The sequence below is a fragment of the Equus przewalskii genome, chromosome 29 (genome assembly GCF_037783145.1).
Source record: "Equus przewalskii isolate Varuska chromosome 29, EquPr2, whole genome shotgun sequence".
Lineage (NCBI taxonomy): Eukaryota > Metazoa > Chordata > Mammalia > Perissodactyla > Equidae > Equus > Equus przewalskii.
The window spans coordinates 24864513-24886955 of record NC_091859.1 but is presented as its reverse complement, the minus strand read 5'-3'; the positions used below and the strand labels follow the sequence as shown (position 1 = coordinate 24886955).

General features: G+C 35.6%; 1 protein-coding gene across 2 annotated transcripts in view; it reads left to right on the top strand.

Annotated features, from left to right (window-relative positions):
* BLTP3B (bridge-like lipid transfer protein family member 3B) overlaps positions 1-22443 on the top strand; it is a 92066-nt gene that overhangs the window by 18113 nt on the left and 51510 nt on the right. For both annotated transcript variants that reach the window (XM_008516382.2, XM_008516383.2), the window contains 3 exons: positions 19122-19284; positions 19983-20021; positions 21387-21478. In XM_008516382.2, the coding sequence (XP_008514604.1) occupies positions 19122-19284; positions 19983-20021; positions 21387-21478 (294 nt within the window). The remainder of the gene's footprint in view (positions 1-19121; positions 19285-19982; positions 20022-21386; positions 21479-22443) is intronic.

Genomic DNA, 22443 nt, shown 5'->3' with positions numbered 1-22443 from the left:
CCAGCCCCGGCTCTACTCAGTTTTTTTACTTGGCATAAAATTGCCTCTAATATCTTTAGATGACAAATGCAATGGTGTGGTTTACAAAAACCTGTGGTTCACATACCTTATGCATTTGTATTCTCCTGTATTTTATTGTTAACTAGTCCATTCTTTTTTAGTAAGAGATATATTGTTATTTTGTTTAGTGTCTCTCAATCAGGATTTGTCTAATGCTTTTCTCATAGTTAGAATGAGGTTATGATTTTTTGGCAAGAAGGCCACAGGGGCTGGCCCAGTGATGTAATGGTTAAGTTCTTGTGCTCAGCTTTGGTGGCCCGGGATTCACCCGTTCGGATCCTCGGTGCAGACCTACACACTGCTCATCAAGCCATGAGCACCTCACCTAGAAGAACTAGGAGGACTTACAACTGTGATATACAACTATGTACTGGGGCTTTGGGGAGGAAGAAAAAGAAGACCACAGAGGTAAAGTGACATTTTTATTATCTCATATAAAGGGTACATGATATCAACATGTCTTATCATTGTTGACGTTGACCTTGATCACCTGGCTGACATAGTACTTTTCAGGTTCTCCACCCTAAAGTTGCTCTTTTCCCCACTTTCATACTGTGCGCTTTGGAAGGAAGTTCTATACACAGCCCATAGAAAAGGAGTGAGGTGTTTTGCTCCACTGCCCTGAGGTTGGAATATCTACATAAATTATTTGGAAATTTTCAACATGGAAGATTTATCTATTCTCTCACTGTTTTTTATTTATTCATTCATTCATTTATATCTATGTATACTCATGTATATTTATTTTATACTTTGGTTTATAATCCAATAATATTTTATTGCCCAAATTGTTCTAGCTCTGGCCATTGGGAGCTCTTTCATTCGGCTCCTGTGTCCTTTCACTGGATTTTATTTTTTAAATTGGTCTTATATTCTGTAACCTTGCTAAACTCATTTATTAGTTCTGATAGCTTTTTTTTTTTTTTTAAAGATTCTGTAGGATTTTCTACATAGATGATCATGTTGTCTGGGAAAAAAGACAGTTTTACTTCTTTTCTGAACTGGATGCTTCGTTTTCTTATTGTGTTGGCTAGAACCTCCAATGCAGTGTTGAATAGAAGTGATGAGAGCAGGCATCCTTGCCTTGACTGAGGGGAAAAGTGTTTTGTCTTTCATCATTAAGTATGATTTTAGCTATAGGTTTTTGTAGATGTCCATTATAGTTTTGGGGAAATTCTCTTCTGTTCGTAGTTTGTTGAGAGTTACTTTTCCATGCATGGTGTTGACTTTTGTCAAATGCTTTTTTATTCCTCTGTTGAGATCATGATGTGATTTTACTTTAATTTTTTTAATTTTTTAATTTTTAATTTTGATTTTTTTAAAGATTTTATTTTTCCTTTTTCTCCCCAAAGCCCCTCGGTACATAGTTGTGTATTTTTAGTTGTGGGTCCTTCTAGTTGTGGCATGTGGGATGCCGCCCCAACATGGCTTGATGAGCAGTGCCACGTCTGCGCCCAGGATTTGAACTGGGGGAACCCTGGGCCGCCGAAGCGCAGCACGCAAACTCAAACACACGGCCACGGGGCCAGCCCCCTGATTTTACTTTTAATGTGGTGAATTACTTTAGTTGATTTTTGAATGTTAAACCAACTTTCATTCTTGGAATAAATACTTGGTCATGACATATATCTTTCTTACATATTGTAAAACTTTGGGTTATAGCTTGCCTTGTGAAATCAGTGTAGTAGGTTTTCATCACCATTTTAAAAGAATGAAATAGAATAGAAAATATCAGACTATATTAAACTATTGCTTCATGAAATTTTTGTTTCAATTGTATGTGTGTATGTACTAGATTTTAACATAAAGTGTAATTCTTGGTAGCTCATATTAAAAATTTTGAAAATAACTAATACATTTTTTGGTCCTGAAGACAATGAGGCATAGAGTAGGACAAGAAAGCCACTAGCTCTAACAGGAGGGTGCCAGATTAAAGGAGGTACAACTGAGGTGAAAACATGGTATTGGGTAAGAGAGAAAATGAGGAAATATGGGTTTCTTTAGAAAAGCCTCATCTCTTTCTTAGTTTTGATTGGAGGGATCTTTATGGCTGCATGGTGAAGCCCATGGACTGTGAGGATGTAATTTGTTGTGGATTAGTAACAGTTGCCTAGCCAAGGGATTTGGTAGTCTGTCAGATTATGGGAAGTCTCTCCAAGAACATCCTCTCTTGTACTACTTTAGCATGTGGTCTTAAGGTACTTTTGTAGAAATATTGTTTTTAATAAAATCAACCAGAAGCTGTTAAATTTGCTTGCACAAAGATATGGGTAATATCTTTGTAAGACTCTTGTAATAATATCTCTTCATATGTAATGAAAATTTAATCCTTGTAGGGGCACACAGTCTTGAGGTACTAGCTAGTGATTTCGATTATTAGTTCCTTTAAAGGGTTTGAGTTGGGCCCAACTGGGGAGAATGGAAGAGAAATGGAGGAAGAATCTTTATGGTATCTCTAAGTTCTGAAATCTTGGATCTCTGTTTCTCTCTCAGTCACACTCCTTTATTATTTGTCAGCTTGATCCTAAGGTAGTATTTTAGTTTCAAATTCTGAAGGAAGGAATCTAATTAAGCGGCCTTAGATGCCTTTTCAACTTCTAGATCAATCAGCTTTAACCAAGGACAAAATGTTAAAATGTCCCAATGTGCATCTTTCCCCTATGTTTATAGCCTTTCTCTAGGAAGATGGAATCACTGGTAACTGGGCAGCCACCCTAACAGGTGTTTGTTCTTTACTAACAAGCTAATTAAATTAAATAACAGCAATGTTAAAAATCAAACTACTTTATTGAAGTAATTTATTTTCTAGATGGTTAAAATTAATCCTTGGTTTTTAAGGCAATGGTTCATAGCCTTTTTGGTGTCCAAAAACCCCCTTTGAAAATATGATAAAGTATCTTGTCCCCTTGAGACTGACTCAAACACTCAAGATTAAGATTGCCTACTTTAAGTTTTTTAATTAAACAATTTAATGTGCATTGTTAAATTCCCTGTAAAATTTAGTTTTTCTTGCATTAGCATGAAATATTGTAGAATAGGAATTATTATTTCTGATTACAACTGTTATTTGACAAACTATCATTGAGTAGCAGAGCCAATTCTTAAGTTTAGAAGAATAGTAGGCATTGATGTGAATCTCTAGCAACATGTACAATAATAGGAACTATAAATAATTTCAGGACAAGGCGAATAATTCAAGAAATGCATATTTGCTTGTGAGGTTTTAAAAGAATGTCCCAGGGGTTCATTATATGAATGCAAAGAGCTAAGTGTGGAAGAAGGTAAGTAACTAGGTCAGAAAAGGGTTTACAAACTATGTTCTAAGATTCGTTTTAGCTCTGATTCAGTAATTCTACCCCCAAATATTACATTTAGCCTGGAGATGATTTGTTTCACAAATCTGTTCAGTTTATGTTAGCAAATAAACACTGTAGCATCTTTGTTTTTATGATGTGGCTGTAAAACGAATCTAACGGAAGTTCAAATAAATCATGACTAAAATTTATAGTAACATCAGATATAAAATTTATACCTTTCTGATTTATGATCTACTGCATACTTAGTGTTTATTAAGCCAAAATTTTTTTAGAAAATTTTGATCACTGGTTATGTAATGTCTTTGTATTGTTCATATATTCCTATTTAACCTGTGTCTTAATAATAGCTAACACTCACTGAGTTTTCCTATGCGTTAGAGATAATTCCTAGCATTTCACATATTCTAATTCCAGTTAATCCTCAAAACAGCCCCATGAGGCAGATACTGTTATTATCCCCATTTACAGATGAGGAAACTGAGATATAGAGAGGTTAAATACTAAGTGTAATTTTTCTTTTTGTAGAGCTGGGATTCATGTATTTATGTTGTGTTCCCTTAACCAAATTATAAATCTTTGATTATATAGTTGTACTTTCTTTGTTTTGGCCTAAATGTTTACTTAGCACAGTGCTTTCATATAATTTACACTGTAATAATTATGTATTGATTGTAAAATCTATAAATCAAACCCATTCTTTCCATTTGCCTGGGAATCTTATTTTTCTAGTTAGTTAGCTATTTTTGTTGTTAATACTAAAAAAGCTAGTATATTTATCTTCATGTATTATGTGTAATTGAAGATTTTGGATATAATGGAAGCCTGCTTTCATATTTTAAGTATATTTTGTGCTACATTGTTTAAAATATAAAGTTGATCAACAAACTATATTCATTCACATTAAAAGTTATTTCATGTGATACTTATGTTAGAATAAAGGGCACGTTTGTTTTAAAATAAACCTCTTTGCATGCCATAATGTACATAGTAATGAAACATTAATGTGTGTTCCGAATTTTAAAAATAAAGTCAGTAAGAGTTGTGCCATTTTTATCTTAATTATGTGGTATGACTTTCTTCTATTCAGTTGTTATGATTTGGACATATTTGGGTTAATCAGCTTTCTCTTTTATCCTTATTTTGAATCTTTGCTAACATATCTACTTTGGTGCTATATAGGTTTTATGCTTCCATTCTCACAGACATACACCCATCTCCATCGAATTAGTAATTATTCAGAAGTTTTATTCATTGAACTAGATTTCTACCATTTTATAAAAAGTTCAACTTTAAAATGTTTGTTTAATTTTTTAGAGCTTTAAATGATTCTTTAGTGAGCTGAAATTATTTGTTTCGGGTAACAATTTATTCACTTTAGGATCAGGTCCAGTATTGTAACCCTGCTCAATTTTAATATTTAGTAGAGTGATACAATTATCTGGGGACTTCAAATGGCAGTTTAGTCCAAAGAGCCTGCAGTAACACTTGGAAAAAACATAGGTAGATGAATAGCTCTTCTATGCCTTAATGCTCTTTTGTAAATATTCTTCTCTTTCTTTGCCTAGTATACACTTAAAGTCTGATTTTCTTATATCAATTAAATTATGACAAATGTGGCTGAAGAACCGTTTTCCTTTTCTGTTTTTGGAAGGAGTATAATTATAGAAATAAATGATTGGGAAATATTCGTGTAAACTGAAATATATGTAAATTAAAGCCTAACATGAATAATAGAAGATAAATAATGTGATATATACACTGCCTACACAATATAACTAACCAACTTTCTAATAGCTGTGGATGTGACAGTTACCAATATGTCTTCAGCTTTCTATTTCAAATAGTTTGGTAGATAAGCACTATTGATATGAGATGTTTTCAAGATTAGCTCCATAGCTCAGCTGTTTTAAAGTTCTATTTGGATAAGCATGAACTTTTTTTTTTTTGCTGAGTATAAAACAATTTTAGTTTGTTTCTGGCTATGTTTTTCTTGTACTTATTTTTCAATTTTATTGAGGTTGCAATGGTTTATAACTGTAATTTCAAGTGTACATTATTATTTATCAGTTTCTGTATAGCCTGCATTATGCTCACCACCAATAGTCTAATGTTTATACATCGCCAGATATATGTGCCCCTTTACCCTTTTCACCCTCCCCCCAAAAACCCTCTTCTCCTCAGGTAATCACTAATCTGTTCTCTTTATCCATGTGTTTGTTTATCTTCCACATATGAGTGAAACCATGTGCTGTTTGTCTTTCTGTGTCTTATTTTGCTTAACAGCATACCATCAAGGTTCATCTATATTGTTGCAAGTGGAGCAATTTTGTCTTTTTTATGGCTGAGTAGTATTCCACTGTGTATATATACCACATCTTTATCCAGTCATCAGTTGATAGGTACTTGGGTTGCTTCCATATCTTGGCTATTGTGAATAATGCTGCAGTGAACATAGGGGTGCATAAGTCTCTGAATTGTTGATTTCAGGTTCTTTGGATAAATGCCCAATAGTGGGATAGCTGGGTCATATGATATTTTTATTTTTAATTTTTTGAGAAATCTCCATACTGTTTTCCATAATGTCTGCACTAGTTTGCATTCCCACCAGCAGTATATGAGGGTTCCCTTTTCTCCACATCCTCTCCAACATTTGTTATTTTTTGTCTTGTTTATTATAACCATTCTAACAGGTGTAAGGTGATATCTCATTGTAGTTTTGATTTGCATTTCCCTAATAATTAGCGATGTTGAACATCTTTGCATGTGCCTATTAGCCATCTGTATATCTTCTTTGGGAAAATGTCTGTTCATATCTACTGCCCATTTTTTTTTGAAATTTAATTGTTATTGAGTTAATGATAGGTTACAATCTTGTGAAATTTCAGTTGTATATTATTGTTTGTCAGTCATGTTGTAGGTGAACCCCTTCTCCCTTTGTGCCCACCCCTCACCCCACCTTTTCCCTGGTAGCCACTAATCTGTTCTCTTTGTCTACATTTATAAATTCCTCATGTAAGTGGAGTCATACAGAGATTGTCCTTCTCTATCTGGCTTATTTCACTTAACATAATTCCCTCAAGGTCCATCCATGTTGTTGTGAATGGGACGATTTTGTTCTTTTTTTACGGCTGAGTAGTAGTCCATTGTATATATATACCACATCTTTATCCAGTCATCTGTTGATGGGCACTTAGGTTGCTTCCACGTCTTGGCTATTGTAAATAATGCTGCAATGAACATAGGGGTGCATGGGACTTTTGGAATTGCTGACTTCAAGCTCTTTGGATAGATACCCAGTAGTGGGATAGCTGGATTGTATGGTAGTTCTATTTTTAATTTTTCGAGGAATCTCCATACTGTTTTCCATAATGGCTGCACAAGTTTGCATTCCAACCAGCAGTGTGTGAGGGTTCCTTTTTCTCCACAACCTCTCCAATATTTGTTACTTTTTGTTTTAGTTATTTTTGTCATTCTAATGGGTGTAAGGTGATATCTTAATGTAGTTTTGATTTGCATTTCCCTGATGATCAGCGATGATGAACATCTTTTCATGTGCCTATTGGCCATCCGTATATCTACTTTGGAGAAATGTCTGTTCATGTGTCCTGCCCATTTTTTGATTGGGTTGTTTGATTTTTTTTGGTGTTGAGTTGTGTGAGTTCTTTATATATTATGGATATTAAGCCTTTGTTGGATATATGACTTGCAAATATGTTATCCCAATTAGTGAGTTGTTTTTTTGTTTCAGTCCTGTTTTCATTTGCCTTGAAGAAGCTCTTTAGTCTGATGAAGTCCCGTTTGTTTATTCTTTCTATTGTTTCCCTTGTCTGAGAAGACATGGTGTCCAAAAAGATCCTTTTAATACTGATGTGAAAGAGTGTACTGCCTACGTTTTCTTCTAGAAGCCTTATGGTTTCATGTCTCAGCTTTAGGTCTTTGATCCATTTTGAGTTTATTTTGGTGAATGGTGAGAAAGAATGGTCAATTTTCATTCTTTTACATGTGGCCTTTTAGTTTTCCCTGCACCATTTGTCGAAATGACTTTCTTTTCTCCATTGTATGCCCTCAGCTCCTTTGTCGAAGATTAGCTGTCCGTAGATGTGTGGTTTTATTTCTGGGTTTTGAATTGTATTCCATTGATCTGTGTACCTGTTTTTGTACCAGTACCATGTTGTTTTGCTTACTGTAGCTTTGTAGTATGTTTTGAAGTCAGGGATTGTGATGCCTCCAGCTGTATTCTTTTTTCTCAGGATTGCTTTAGCATTTCAGGGTCTTTTGTTGCCCCATATGAATTTTAGGATTCTTTGTTCTATTTCTGTAACGAATGTCATTGGGATTCTGACTGGGATGGCGTTGAATCTGTAGACTGCTTCAGGTAGAATGGACATGTTAACTATATTTATTCTTCCAATCCATGTACATGGAATGTCTTTCCATCTCTTTATGTCATCATCCATTTCTTTCAGAAAAGCCTGGTAATTTTCGTTGTATAAGTCTTTCACTTCCTTAGTTAAATTCACCCCAAGGTATTTTATTCTTTTTGTTGCGATTGTGAATGGCATTATGTTCTTGAGTTCTTTTTCTGTTAGTTCGTTATTGGAATAGTACAGAAATGCTGCTGATTTATGTAAAGTGATTTTATACCCTGCAACTTTGTTGTAGTTGTTGATTACTTCTAAAAGTTTTCCAATGGATTCTTTGGGGTTTTCTATATATAAGATCATGTCATCTGCAAACAGTGAGAGTTTCACTTCTTCCCTCCCTATTTGGATTCCTTTTATTCCTTTTTCTTGCCTGATTGCTCTGGCCAGGATCTCCAGTACTATGTTAAATAAGAGTGGTGATAGAGGGCATCCTTGTCTCATTCCTGTTTTCAGGGGGATGGTGCTCAGTTTTTGCCCAATGAGTATGATGTTGGCTGTGAGTTTGTCATATATGGCCTTTATTATGTTGAGGTAGTTCCCTTCTGTGCCCATTTTGTTCAGAGTTTTTATCATAAATGGCTGTTGGATCTTGTCAAATGCTTTCTCTTCATCTATTGAGATGATCATGTGGTTTTTATTCCTCAGTTTGTTGATGAGGTGTATCCCGTTGATTGATTTGCAGATGTTGAACCATCTACTGCCCATTTTTTGATCAGGTTTTTTGTGCTGTTGAGTTGTATGAGTTCTTTATCTATTTTGGAAATTAACCCCTTGTTGGATATATGATTTGCAAATATTTTCTCCCAGTTGGTGGATTGTCTTTTTGTTTTGTTCCTGGTTACCTTTCCCTTGCAGACGCTCTTTAATCTGATGTAGTCCCTTTGCTTATTTTGTCTTTTGTTTCCCATGCCTGAGTAAACGTGGTATTCAAAAAGATGCTGCTAAGACCAATGTCAAAGAGTGTACTGCTTATATATTCTCCTGGGAGTTTTATGGTTTCAGGTCTTACCTTCAAGTCTTTAATCCGTTTTGAGTCAATTTTTGTGTATGGGCTACGATAATGGTCTGCTTTCATCCTTTTGCATATAGCTGTCCAGTTTTCCCAGCACCATTTATTGAAGAGACTTTCCCTTCTCCACCTTAGGTTCTTAGCTCCTTTGTCAAAGATTAGCTGTCCGTAGATGTGTGGTTTTACTTCTGGGCTTTCACTGCTGTTCCATTGATCTGTGTGCCTGTTTTTGTACCAGTACCATGCTGTTTTGATTAATATAGCTTTTTTTTAAAAAAAACTTTAAGATTTTATTTTTAGAGTTTTTTTGTTTCCTTTTTCTCCCCAAAGCCTCCTAGTACGTAGTTGTACATTTGTAGTTGTGGGTCCTTCTAGTTGTGGCATATGGGATGCCACCTCAGCATGGCTTGAGCGATGCCAAGCCCACACCCAGGATCTGAACTGGCGAAACCCTGAGCCGCCGAAGTGGAGCATGTGAACTTAACCACTGAGGCACGGGGCCAGCCCCTGATTAATATAGCTTTGTAGTCTATTTTGAAGTCAGGAATTCTGATGCCTCCAACTTTCTTTTTTCTCAGGATTTCTTTAGCTTTCAGGGACTTTTGTTGCCCCATAAGAATTTTAGAATTCTTTGTTCTGTTTCTGTGAAGAATGTCATTGGGATTCTGATTGAGATTGCATTGAATCTGTAGATTACTTTAGGTAATATGGACATTTAACGATGTTTATTCTTGCCATCTATTTGCATAGAATATCTTTCCATTTCTTGATGTCATCTTCGATTTCTTTCTATAATCTCTTATAGTTTTAAAAAAAGTGTATAGATCTTTCACCTCCTTGGTTAAATTTATTCCTAGATATTTAATTCTTTTTGTTGTGATAGTAAGTGGGATTGTATTCTTGAGTTCTCTTTCTGCTGGTTCATTGTTAGTGTATAGAAATGCAACTGATTTTTGTAAGTTGATTTTGTACCCTGCAATTTTGCTGTAGTTGTTGATTATTTCCAATAGTTTTCTGGTGGGTTCTTTAGGGTTTTCTGTATATAGAATCATGTGATCTGCAAACAGAGAGAGTTTCACTTCTTCTTTTCCAATTAGGCTACCTTTTATTTCTTTATCTTTCCTAATTGCTTTGGCCAAAGCCTCCAGTACTATATATTGAATAGGAGTGACGAGAGTAGCCACCCTCGTCTTGTTCCTGTTCTCAGAGGGATGGCTTTCAGTTTTTCACCTTTAAGTATGATGTTGGCTGTGGGTTTGTCATACATAGCCTTTATTATGTTGAGGTGTTTTCCTTCTATACCCATTTTATGGAGAGGTTTTGTCATAAATGGGTGTTGGATCTTGTCAAATGCTTTCTCTGCATCTATTGAGATGACCATGTGATTTTTATTCCTCATTTTGTTAATGTGGCGTATCACATTGATTGATTTGTGGATATTGAACATCCTGCATCTCTGGCATAAGTCCCACTTGATCGTGGTGTATGATCCTTTTAATGTATTGCTGTATTCAGTTTGCCAGTAGTTTGTTGAGGAGTTTTTGCATCTATGTTCATCAGCAATATTGGCCTGTAATTTTCCTTCTTTCTGTAGTCCCTGTCTGGTTTTGGTATAAGGGTGATGTTGGCCTCGTAGACTGAGTTAGGAAGCATTTTGTCTTCAATCTTTTGGACCAATTTGAAAAGGATAGGTATTAAATCTTCTTTGAATGTTTGGTAGAGTTCTCCAGAGAAGCCATCTGGTCCTGGACTTTTGTTTTTTGGGAGGTTTTTGATTTTTGATTACTGTTTCAACCTCTTTACTTGTGATTGGTCTATTCAGATTCTCTGTTTGTTCTTGATTCAGTTTTGGGAGGTTGTGTGAGTCTAAGAATTTATCTGTTTCTTCTACATTGTCCAGTTTGTTGTCAAATAGTTTTTCTTAATATTCTCTTATAATCTTTTGTATTTCTATGGTAGCCGTTGTAATTTCTCCTCTTTCATTTCTCATTCTACTTATTTGAGCCTTCTCTCTTTTTTTCTTAGTGAGTTGGGTTTGTCCATTTTGTTTATCTTCTCAAAGAAACAGCTCTTAGTTTCATCGATCCTTGCTACTGTTCTTTTGGTTTCTGTTTCCTTTATTTCTACTCTAACCTCTTATTTTCCTCCTTCCACTGGCTTTGTGCTGTTTTTCTTCTTTTTCTAATTCTGTTTAGTGTAGTTTAAGATTACCTATTTGAGATTTTTCTTTTTTTTTATAGTGGGCCTGTATTGCTAGGAATTTCCTTTTTAGAACCACTTTTGCTGCATCCCATAAGAGTTGATATGATGTATTTTCATTTTCATTTGTCTCCAGGTAATTTTTTTTTTTTTATTTCTCCTTTGATATCTTCATTGACCTAGTGGTTGTTCAATAGCATGTTGTTTAGTCTCCACATATTTGTGACTTTCCCAGCTTTTATCTTGTAGTTCATTTCTAGTTTCATAGTGTTGTGGTTAGAAAAGATGCTTGATATGATTTCAGTCTTAAATTTATTGAGGCTTGCTTTGTTTCCCAATATATGGTCTGTCTTTGAGAATGTTCCATGTGCACTTGAGAAGAATGTGTATTCTGCTGGGTTTGGATGGAATGTTCTATAGACATATCTATTAAGTCCATCTGGTCTAGTTTTTCCTTTAAGTCCACTCTTTCCTTGTTGACTTTCTCTCTGGATGATCCATCCACTGATGTAAGTGGGGTGTTGAGGACCCCTACTATTATTGTGTTTCTGTTAATTTCTTCCTTTAGGTCTGTGAATAGTTGCTTTATATACTTTGGTGCTCCTGTGTTAGGTGCATATATATTCATAAGTGTTATGTCCTCTTGATGGAATGTCCCTTTTATCATTATATAGTGCCCCGTTTGTCTTTCACTGCCTTTTTTATCTTGAAGTCTGCTTTGTCTGTTACAAGTATGGCAACACCTGCTTTCTTTTGCTTGCCATTTGCTTGGAGTATCATCTTCCATCCCTTCACTCTGAGCCTGTGTTTGTCTTCAGAGCTGAGATGTGTTTCCTGGAGGCAGCATATTGTTGGATCTTGTTTTTTAATCCAGCCAGCCACTCTTTCTCTTTTGATTGAAGATTCATTTCATTTACATTTAGAGTCATTATTGATATATGAGGGCTTAATACTGCCACTTTATCTCTTATTTTCCAGTTATTCTGCATTTCCCTATTTCTCTTCCCTTGTATTTCTGACTGCCATTTCAGTTTCGTGGTTTTCTGTGATGGTTTTCTCAGTACTCTATTTATTTATGTTTTGTTTATTGGGTGCCGTGAGGTTTCTTTAGAAGATCTCTTATATGAAATAGTTCATTTTCTGATAGCCTCTTATCTCCCTTAACCCAAGCAGGTTCCATCCTTTTACTTCCCCCATCTAATTTATTGTTCTCACAAATTATTCTGTTTTGTGTTGTGAATTTGTGATTAAAATAAAGTGTTTATAGTTATTTTTTATGCTTTCCTTCCGTTTATCTTTTATGTTATAATTAAGTGTTTGCTAACCTGTTCTAATAGAGAGTTGCAGTTTTCTGATTTTGTCTGTTTATCTCCTTGCTCAAGGCTTTGTAAACCTTTGCCTTTTTGTTTTAGGTGTCAGGGTAGCCTTGATCATTTCTTGTAAGGAAAGTCTAGTGGTGACCTCAACTCCCTCAACTTTTGTTTAGCTGGGAAAGTTTTTACTTCTCCATCGTCTCTGAAGGATTGTTTCACTGCATAGAGTATTCTTGGCTGGAAGTTTTTGTCTTTCAGTATTTTGTATATATCATTCCAGCCTCTCCTAACCTGTAAGGTTTCTGCTGAGAAATCTGCCAAAACACTAAATAGGAGTTCCATTGTAAATTATTTTCTTCTGCCTTATTGCCCTTATTATTTTTTCTTTGTCATTGACTTTTGGCAGTTTTACTATTATATGCCTTGGAGAAGGCCTTTTCGTATTGATGTAATTAGGACTTATGTTGGCTTCATATATTTCTAAGTCTGGTTTCTTCCCCAGGTTTGGGAAGTTCTCAGCTATTATTTCTTTGCACAAGCTCTCTGCTCCTTTCTCCCTCGTTTCTCCCTCTGGAATACCTATAATCCTTATGTTGCATTTCCTAATTGAGTCAGATATTTCTTGAAGAATTTCTTCATTTTTATTGAGTCTTAATTCTCCCTCCTCCTCTGCCTGAAGCATTTCTATATTTCTGTCTTCTAAATTACTAGTTCTGTCCTCCATAATGTCAGCTCTGTTTTTTAAGGTTTCTAGATTGGTTTTTCTCTCATTCATTGTGTTCATCATCTACAGAATTTCTGTTTATTTTTTCACTAGAGTTTCAATCTCTTTTGTGGAGAATTCCTTCTGCTCATTAATTTTATTCCTGAGTTCACTGAACTGTCCTTCTGAGTTTCCTTCTAACTCATTGAGTTTCTTTATGACAACTATTTTGAATTCTCTGTCATTTAGATTGTAATTTTCTGTGACTTCTGGGTTGGTTTCTGGAGGCTTGTCGTTTTCCTTCTGCTCTGGAGTGTTAATGTAGTTCTCCATAGTGTTTGATGAAGTGCTCCTCTGCCAGCACATAGTGGTAGCATCAGGTCACAGATTCCACCTTCTACCTCTGTGGGGGGCAGGGTGGGGCAGGAGCTGTGTTTTCTGAACCCACTGTGTCTGCTGGAAGTTGTGCTGAAAGAGCTCATATGTATTTGCCTACTGGCCACAGCCTCTTGGTGGGTCACACAGGAATGCATAGGTGCTCTGGCGTGGATCTGCTTCCTTGGCCAAGGACCAGCCGAGCTGGTGTACTAGGTGGGGGGTGAGGAATGGGGGACACTTTCTTTCACACACACACCTGCTCTGCACTCTTGGGCAGTTCACCTAGGCTGCTGCACTTGGTGGGGGAGCCCACACAGTGGCTGAGACACGCCATCCCATGTGGAGCGTTCCTGTGGGCCAGGTTGCCACTCAGAAAGCAGAAGCGTTCCCATGCAGGCCTTCCTGCTGCTCCACCTCCTCTTACAGTCATGCACCTGCTGCTGTGTGAGGACCCACAACCTAGATCACTGCTGCTGGGGATGAGGAGAGGATCCACTCACCTCCCACTGCTTCTTGAGGATTTGGTACCCTTTTCTTCAGATGTATGGCTGTGTGAATGTTTAAGATGTCCTCTTGTGCTTTGTAGGGAATCCTCAGTTGGTTAATGAATGTCAGTTTGGTTGTAACATAGGTGGGGAGAGACTTAAGGGGAACAGCTCACTCCATTATGATGCTGAGGTCACTCAAACATGAACTTCTGGTATTGCTCCAGTTGAAACTATAGTCAATGCATTCATAATTTAATCTAAATAGAAAAAAGGAAGGAGAAAGAGAACTCTTAATTGGATAGCTACTTTGTACTAAATGCTTTACATATTATCTTTAATCCTCACAAAATCTTTTAAGGTTGGTATTATTTTCCTCATTTTACAGATGAACAATTGAGGCAGAGATGTATCACAATAAGTGGCTAAACTAGAATTCAGACCTGTTTGTCTGACTTTAATCCACACAGTCTTTGCAGATGTTGGCCCTTTGGTATGAACTAAGTTAAAGATAGTATTTCATGGGGCCAGCCCAGCGACGCAGCAGGTGAGTTCACACGTTCTGTTTTGGTGGCCTTGGTTTTGCCGGTTTGGATCCCAGGTGTGGATATGGCACTGCTCATCAAGCCATGCTGTGGCAGGCATCCCACATAGAAAGTAGAGGAAGATGGGCACAGATATTAGCTCAGGGCCAGTCTTCCTCAGCAGAAGGAGGAGGATTGGCGACAGATGTTAGCTCAGGGCTGATCTTCCTCAAGAAAAAAAAAAGAATTTCTTGTCAATGATGTATATTTTAATGTTTCCATCTTTCACTTTTACTCCTTCCAGGCCTATCTTTTTGGGTTTCTGTTGAACTTTTGTCTTTATAAAAGTAATATTTGCTCCTTATAGAACACTAACACACACAGAGAAGTATAAAGATGAAATACATCTAAAACATAGCCACCGATAGGTACTCTTGATATTTGAGATTTTATAATGCATCTCTTACATAACTAAATCACAGTGTATCATTTTTGAACCTTGAATTTTCACCATACATGATAATATAAGCCTTCTTTAATATGATTGGAAGCACATATTACTTGATATGAATATAACATAATGCATCATAATTAAAGGGATTATTCCCCTTTGGACATTTAAGTGCTTTCACTTTTTCCCTTTGTAAATATCGAGATAAACATTATTGTCCATACCCAGTCAAGATATTGTGTGATTTCTCCATTAACCGCACCTCTCACCCATGTATACACGCACATTCCATCCTGCCCAACACTAAGGATATATAGTCAAATGTTGTGTTCATGAATTAGTCAGATTAGTCTTTGTCCTTCTGTCCTTCTGTCTGTCCTTCCTTCCGTCCTGCCTTCCCCTTGAGTATACTTAACAGTATTTTTGAAGTACAATTAGGCTCATTTATTTCTGTTTACTTTCAGTTTTAGGTGTTTTCCCTCTTCTGGTTGTTTCTCGTTTAATTTTATTTTCTACATATGTAGATTATTAATATGCTTTCCAAAGTCAAAACTATTCAAAGCCACCCCCTCCTCTTGTGTACTCTATCTGCTGTCTTATACTTAAAGATTTTGCTCCAGCAGTTGTCTGTTTTTCCTGTACCATTAATAGTTTTCTTTTTTCTGCGTCATTGTCATCAGCATACAAGCCTGCTAAATTTTCTCTCACCTTAAAAAAATCCTGATTTCTCCCCTACCTCACCAGCCCTTCCTTCTTAATCTCTTTTATTGGTTTCTTTTACATTTCCTTGGCCTTTTACCGATCCCTGACTACAGTCCTTGAACCATTTCATTTTCTGTCTCCTTCTTGCAACTGTAAATACCATCTGTAACATTGATGATTACCAAATTTATATGTGCAGCTACTGAATGAGATTTGAATATCTGACTACTTAATTGGCATCTCCTCTTGGATATCTGATAGGCATCTCTTAATTAAACTCTTCAAAGCCTAAATTCTTATCCTTAATCCCAAACTTATTTCTCTCTCTGTCTCTTTACCACAGTAAATAACATCTGTGTCCTTCTGTTTACACAAACCAAGAACCTTGGAGTCATCCTTGACTTCAGTCTCTACAATCAAATCCTGTTGGCTTTATCTTCAGAATACATCTAGGCTGTTCCTTCCCACCAGCTCCTACTCTTCCATCTTGATCCAAGGCAACATCTTCTCTTAACTGGATTTATCTCAATAGCCTCTTGTCTGGGCTTTCTGGTTCTGTCCATGTTCCCCTTTGATATAATCTCAATAGAGTGATCCTTTAAAAATGAAAGTCCCCTGTTCTTATCGAAACTATCTCTAGTCACTCTCACTTTCACTCAGAGTAAAAGCTAGAGTCCTTAGAGTAGCTTAAAATGTCCCATATGATCTGGCCCCTGTTATTTCTTTAACCTCACCTTTTATTCTTGCCCTAATTCATTTCCTCCAGCCTCATTGGCCTTCTTGCTATTCCTCAGACTTAGCAAGCATGTTCTCACCTCAGGTTTTTACCATTGCTTTTCATCTGCCTAGAGCATTCTTCCTCCACATATTTGCAAAGCTAGCTCCTTCTCATCTCTGTCCAAATGTCATCTTTTCAATAAGCCTTTTCCTGCCCATTCTTTTAAAAATTAAAAGATCCGGGGCCTGGCCCCGTGGCCAAGTGGTTAAGTTCGCGTGCTCCACTTCGATGGCCCAGGGTTTTGCTCGTTTGGATCCTGGGTGCGGACATGGCACCAATCATCAGGCCATGTTGAGGTGGTGTCCCACTTGTCACAACTAGAAGGACCCACAACTAAAATATATACAACTATGTACTGGGGGGATTTGGGGAGAAAAAGCAGAAAGAAAGAAAAAAAAAGATTGGCAAACAGTTGTTAGCTCAGGTGCCAATTTTAAAAAGAAACAAAACAATACCTTGCTACATTGAAATAATAATTCAAGGCATTGCCTTTAAAAAAAAAATTAAAAGATCCTCTGTTTGCACCTCAAATCTTACTATTTTGCTTTGTTTTTTCCTCCATAGTTAGCAGAATCTGGCTTACTATATATTTAACTTATGTTTTAGTTCTCTATGTACCCCTCCCCCATTAAGTTCTGTGAAAGCAAAGATTTTTATCTATTTTATTCATTGTCAAATCCCCAGTTCCTGTTAAATTATAGATATCAATTAAAACTTACTGAATGAATGAATGAATGAATAAAATGGTCAAGGCCTTGTATAATCAGTCCCCTCTTTGTCCTTCCAAATTTATCTTCTCTCCTGGCCCTCTTGCTACATTTCAGATGTTTATCTTTTTTCAGATCTGTTTTATACCATGCTCTCTCCTGCCTGAGAACCTTTATATGGTTTATTCCCTCTGCTTGGAATATTCTTTCTTTCCCTATCCCTTTCTTTTCCTTGCCTAGTTAACTTCTACTACTCTTCCTTCAGATATTAGCTCAAAAGTCCCTGTTTCAAAGAAGCTCTGGATTAAGGCCCCCTACTGTATTCTTTCTTAGTCATACTATTTGATCTTCTGTCTCACTGACTAAACTGAAAACTACACAAAGGCAGGGACTTTGAGTGTACTGCTTGCCAGTGTATGTGTCTGAATATGGAATCCCTAGTAAGTACTCAATGCGCTCTGCTTTGAAGGAAGTGGCAGGTTATGCCTATGTGATTAGGAATGGTAGTCTATCAGGAAACTTCGTAGTATTAAAGCAAACATGATTGGTGGTAAGTATAATACAACCCAGCATCATTGGTCAAACAGAGGCTAAACCTGAACTTTGTATTTCTCAGTTGACATTCTGTGAGAAGATATGAATATGAATAAAATCTGATTCAAGAAATTTTGGTTTAGAGTCAGTGGAGAAGCATGTGTATATTGATTGATATTCTTGTTGATATGAAATCATGTAAATAACCGAGTACAGTTTGTTATTTTAATGTTTAATTTCAGAAAAAGATTAAAAGACTGGCTAATAGCTCTTTTGTTAGCCAGTAGTTAATTTTATCAGTAGTTTCACTTTTGAAAAAGTACTTGCTGGGTAAAGTTAGTAATTTTTCATTTTTTAGGCTTGTTTTGAGGATTAAATAAAGTAACGGATGTGAAAGTACTTTAAAGTACATGTATAATTTATTATTGTTACTATATCATCATCATTAGTTGTGACATTGGGCAAATAGGTTAGTTTCTTATTATGTTTACTCACCTAAAAAGTGGGGATAAAAATAGTATTGACCCTAATGTGAGTTATCATGAGAATTAGGTGAAGTGGTAATGCATGCATGCAAAGAGCCTGGTAAAGAGTAAATCTTTGGAAAGTATTCACTATTATTTTAACTATTATTATTATTTCTTATAAGATCCTTTTTCTTTTTTGTTATAAGAACTTTCACTTTTAAGTCATTATAGGGAATCTGAGTTCTTTAATTAGAATTCAGGATCCAGTCTCCTGTGTGACTTTTGACACTTTCATTAAGTACTTAGTACTTCAGTTATCTAACTCCTATAGAAAGGATAAATGGTATTTGTACAGCTGATTCACGGTTGAGAATATTTGGTATTTTTAAGAGTCTTATGTAGAAAACACCGAAATTGGCTACTAAAGAGAGTTACACAATCTCCTTCCTCAGAGATCTTTTAGAACAAGATAGATGTACTGTGATTTATTCCTGGAATTATCTGGGTCACTTTCTAAAGCTGGGAATCACTGGATGATTCTAAAAGGAGTACTGAGGTCCTTTGATCATCATTCTTTGGGATGATGAATAGTGGTGGTTCCTGCTGCTGCTACTGCTCCTTCTAAAGGGTCCCCTCACTCTCCTACCTTCCTTGTAGCTTGGTTGGTAGAATAGGAATATCCCTTTCTTATGATGTAGTTTGTAGTGAAGTGAACAAAATGTAAAAGCCATTCCCACTGCCTTGCATAGTGCCTGGAAAATAGTAGTTATGCACTACATATTAATAAATTTGAAAGGCACTCAGAACCATATGCTTGATTATAAATAGGAATATGATATTCAGGTGTATGCCATAAACACTGCAGGCTTTGTGTAAGAGGGTTACATGGACAAGAGAGATCAAAACAATAACAAAACCACATTGAAAAACATGGATTAAAGTACAGCCTATCACTGCTGTTTTGTGTTTCTTCATGCTGCTGTTACACTTTTAATGCTCTGTGTATTCGCAAGAAATGACTGTGGGGTATAGTAACTGACACTAAAATGTCGACATATGTTCTCTTTCAGATTTACCAAAAATTTATCTCCTGACAAGATAAATCTAAGTACCCTTAAAGGAGAAGGTGAACTGAAGAATTTGGAGTTGGATGAAGAGGTGCTCCAGAATATGTTGGATTTGCCAACATGGCTTGCTATCAACAAAGTTTTTTGTAATAAAGCATCTATTAGGGTGAGACTTTGATATCTGTGGAAGGCATTTTCTGTTTTCATTTTTTAATTTCATCCCTATATTTTCAAATAAATATTTTGTTTTACATAATTCTGTAATGCAGCATAATTAACATAATTTAAAAAGACAGATACCTTTGTTTAATTACATGAATGTGTGCCTTATGAATTTAATTGAAGTCATATACTAATATATTAATTATTAATTTATAGATTTTAACTTTTTAAAATTTAATGTTAACATTTAAATAAAATTATTGATTGTTAATAAAATAATTTTAATTTTGGCACATATTCGAAGATATTTTTTCATAGGATTTGTTGTCAAATGAGACAGTGTAAATTTGTAGTAAGTAAACACTATTTCAAATGAAGACATTTAGGAGTGGTAAGTTATCTGTTTAAATTATGAAATTAAAATGTGTTTTCAGGACTGGGAAGAAAGATATTGAAGAGAACCTGAAATTCTTACTTAAAAGGTGACTCAGAAAATAGGGACTGGTAGTCTTTTCTTATGTAAAATAGATTTGCTATCAAGAGTGTGAATAAATTACTCAGTTTATTATTTTGCAATTTAAGAAAAAAATCATCTGATATAAGTTGGTATGTCTATCACGATAATAAGAGAACATCTGTGTTGATTACTGTTTTAGTTTTTTTTTAATGATTTGTTTAAAAAGAATTTTTTTTTTTTGGTAGATCCCATGGACAAAACTGAAAACACATCCCATCTCTTTGGTGAGTTTTGAGTTACCTGAGAAATAAACATTTACATATGCATATGATCTAACTATTCTGTTAATATTAGTCTTTTGTTTTATAGAAACATAATTTTCTGGCTTTTCCACTAATTTGGTTTCATTTTATCTTGATGGTACTTAGTTTTCTCAGTCCTTAAGTGAGAAGTTTGAACTTTAAAATGGGAGGATATTTAAAGTTTTTCAAGTCTCGAATATTCTGTTCTCAGTTGGTATATTTTATTGCATCATTTAATTCTTTACTGGCATACTGTATTCTTTTTTTGAGGAAAATTAGCCCTGAGCTAAAGATCTGCCACCAATCTTCCTCTTTTTGCTGAGGAAGGTCAGCCCTGAGCTAACATCCGTGCCCATCTTCCTCTACTTTATATGTGGGACGCTTGCCACAGCATGGCTTGCCAAGTGGTGTCATGTCCACACCTGGGATCCGAACCAGCGAACCCCAGGCCGCCAAAGTGGAACATGCACACTAAACTGCTACACCACTGGGCCGGCCTCCTGACATACCGTATTCTTTTAATAATATTTGATTCAGACTTTCTGTGTTTCTGCTTTTACTGATATAGTAAATTAAATAATATGTTCTTTAATATACTTTGCTTCTTGAGAAAAATTGAAGAAAAATTGGTCACTTGGTCATTTATTAATTCATTCATTCCACAACTATTTATTGAACACCTCCCCTGTGCCCTTGAGGGAACTTAGATTTTTATAGAGGAGACTGACAGTGAACAAGTAGGCAAATAAAACAGGGCAGTTTCAGATAATAAGTGCTATATTAAAATAGAGAATGAAGAATGACTGGAGTTGTGTTAGTGATGACTACTAAGGACATTAAATTTTTCTTCAAGAAAGAAAAATTATGAGAATGTTTATTTTTTCACATTTCTTGTATATTTCTTATTTTTCATCGTTGTATATCTTAAATCTTAGGTCTTAGATTGGAATAAGCTTTTAGAAGAGGTTCAGTCCTATATACTAATATATAATCTCCTCTATCAATTAATAATGTAATACATTCTGGGATTAAAGTTTGCATTTCTGTAAAATTTGATGATTTGCAGCAGTATATGGCTACTTCTTACAGTTTTTTCCTCCCATACTCCTGTAATACACACAGCTTTTTTATCAGATAATAAATGTCTTAAGAAAGGACTGAGCAGATTGTTTTCTGTTTTGGTATTTGTCTTTTTATACCTTTAAGGAGACATTTAAAATGACTCTATTCACTTACTGTTACTTTGCTCCTAAAGAAATGAAAGAAAAAATAGTCCCAAATAACATTTTCATAATATGCATAAAATAAAATATCTAATTGTTTGCGTTTTTAATGTATTTTTATTAGTCCCTGGATAAAGTAATAATGGAAATGAGTACGTGTGAAGAACCACGAAACCCTAATGGCCCATCACCAATTGCAACTGCTTCAGGACAAAGGTAAGCTATTTCCATCAATCTGTATGTCTGGCAAAGGGAATTCTTTTCTATAGTCAGCACTGTTTTCTGCAGTAATGGGACATAAGATAAAATCCCCTAACCTCAGACAGTCTCTATTTTAGTCACCTCTCCCAGGAACGTTTTTCAGTTTTAGTATATACATTACAAAAGTAGCAGAATTGATTTTTAGCATCCTTTTTTTTTTTTTTGAGGAAGATTAGCTCTGAGCTAACATCTGCCCCAATCCTCTTTTTTTAATTTTTGCAGAGGAGGATTGGCCGTAAGCCAACATCTGTGCCTGTCTTCCTCTACTTTTTATATGTGGGACACCTGCCACAGCGGTGTGCAGGTCTGTGCCTGGGATCTGAACCAGGGGACCCTGGGCCTCTGAAGTGGAGCACGTGTACTTAACCCCTATGCCACTGCATCGGCCCCTTTTAGCTTCTTTTATTTGTCTTGCTTTCCTTGATATTAAATAGTAATGATAACCAAAGCTAGAGCAGTAGCAGAAATGGATTCAGAAGAGCTTAGGCATTCTATAAATCAGATTATCTCTTACTTAGTCTCAGAATAGTTTCACTGCATATTATTTATTCTCTGCATCCATGGAACTTGTATGACTCTTAAGAGTTAAGTTAATGCCTTAAAAAATTATAGACCTTTGGATTACTCTAAAATTCATTAAATATAGAATGTTCACACTTTACACAGATTGGATTTTAATAGATAAAAATCAGATGATAATAAAGTAGAAGTATTGGGGGCATTTTCACAAAGCCTTCTTGAGAAGTTAAAATTGTTCTTAACAAATAGATCTTTAGAAAATTGCTTATTTATTTTTGCATTCAATAAATTTGGATCTTGTACCATACATCGTTTCCTCAAGGCAATATTTCTGCACTGTTTTTGGATTGTGCAACTATTCAGGTAAAATGTTCACATAGATTTTAGTGTGATCAGTGCCT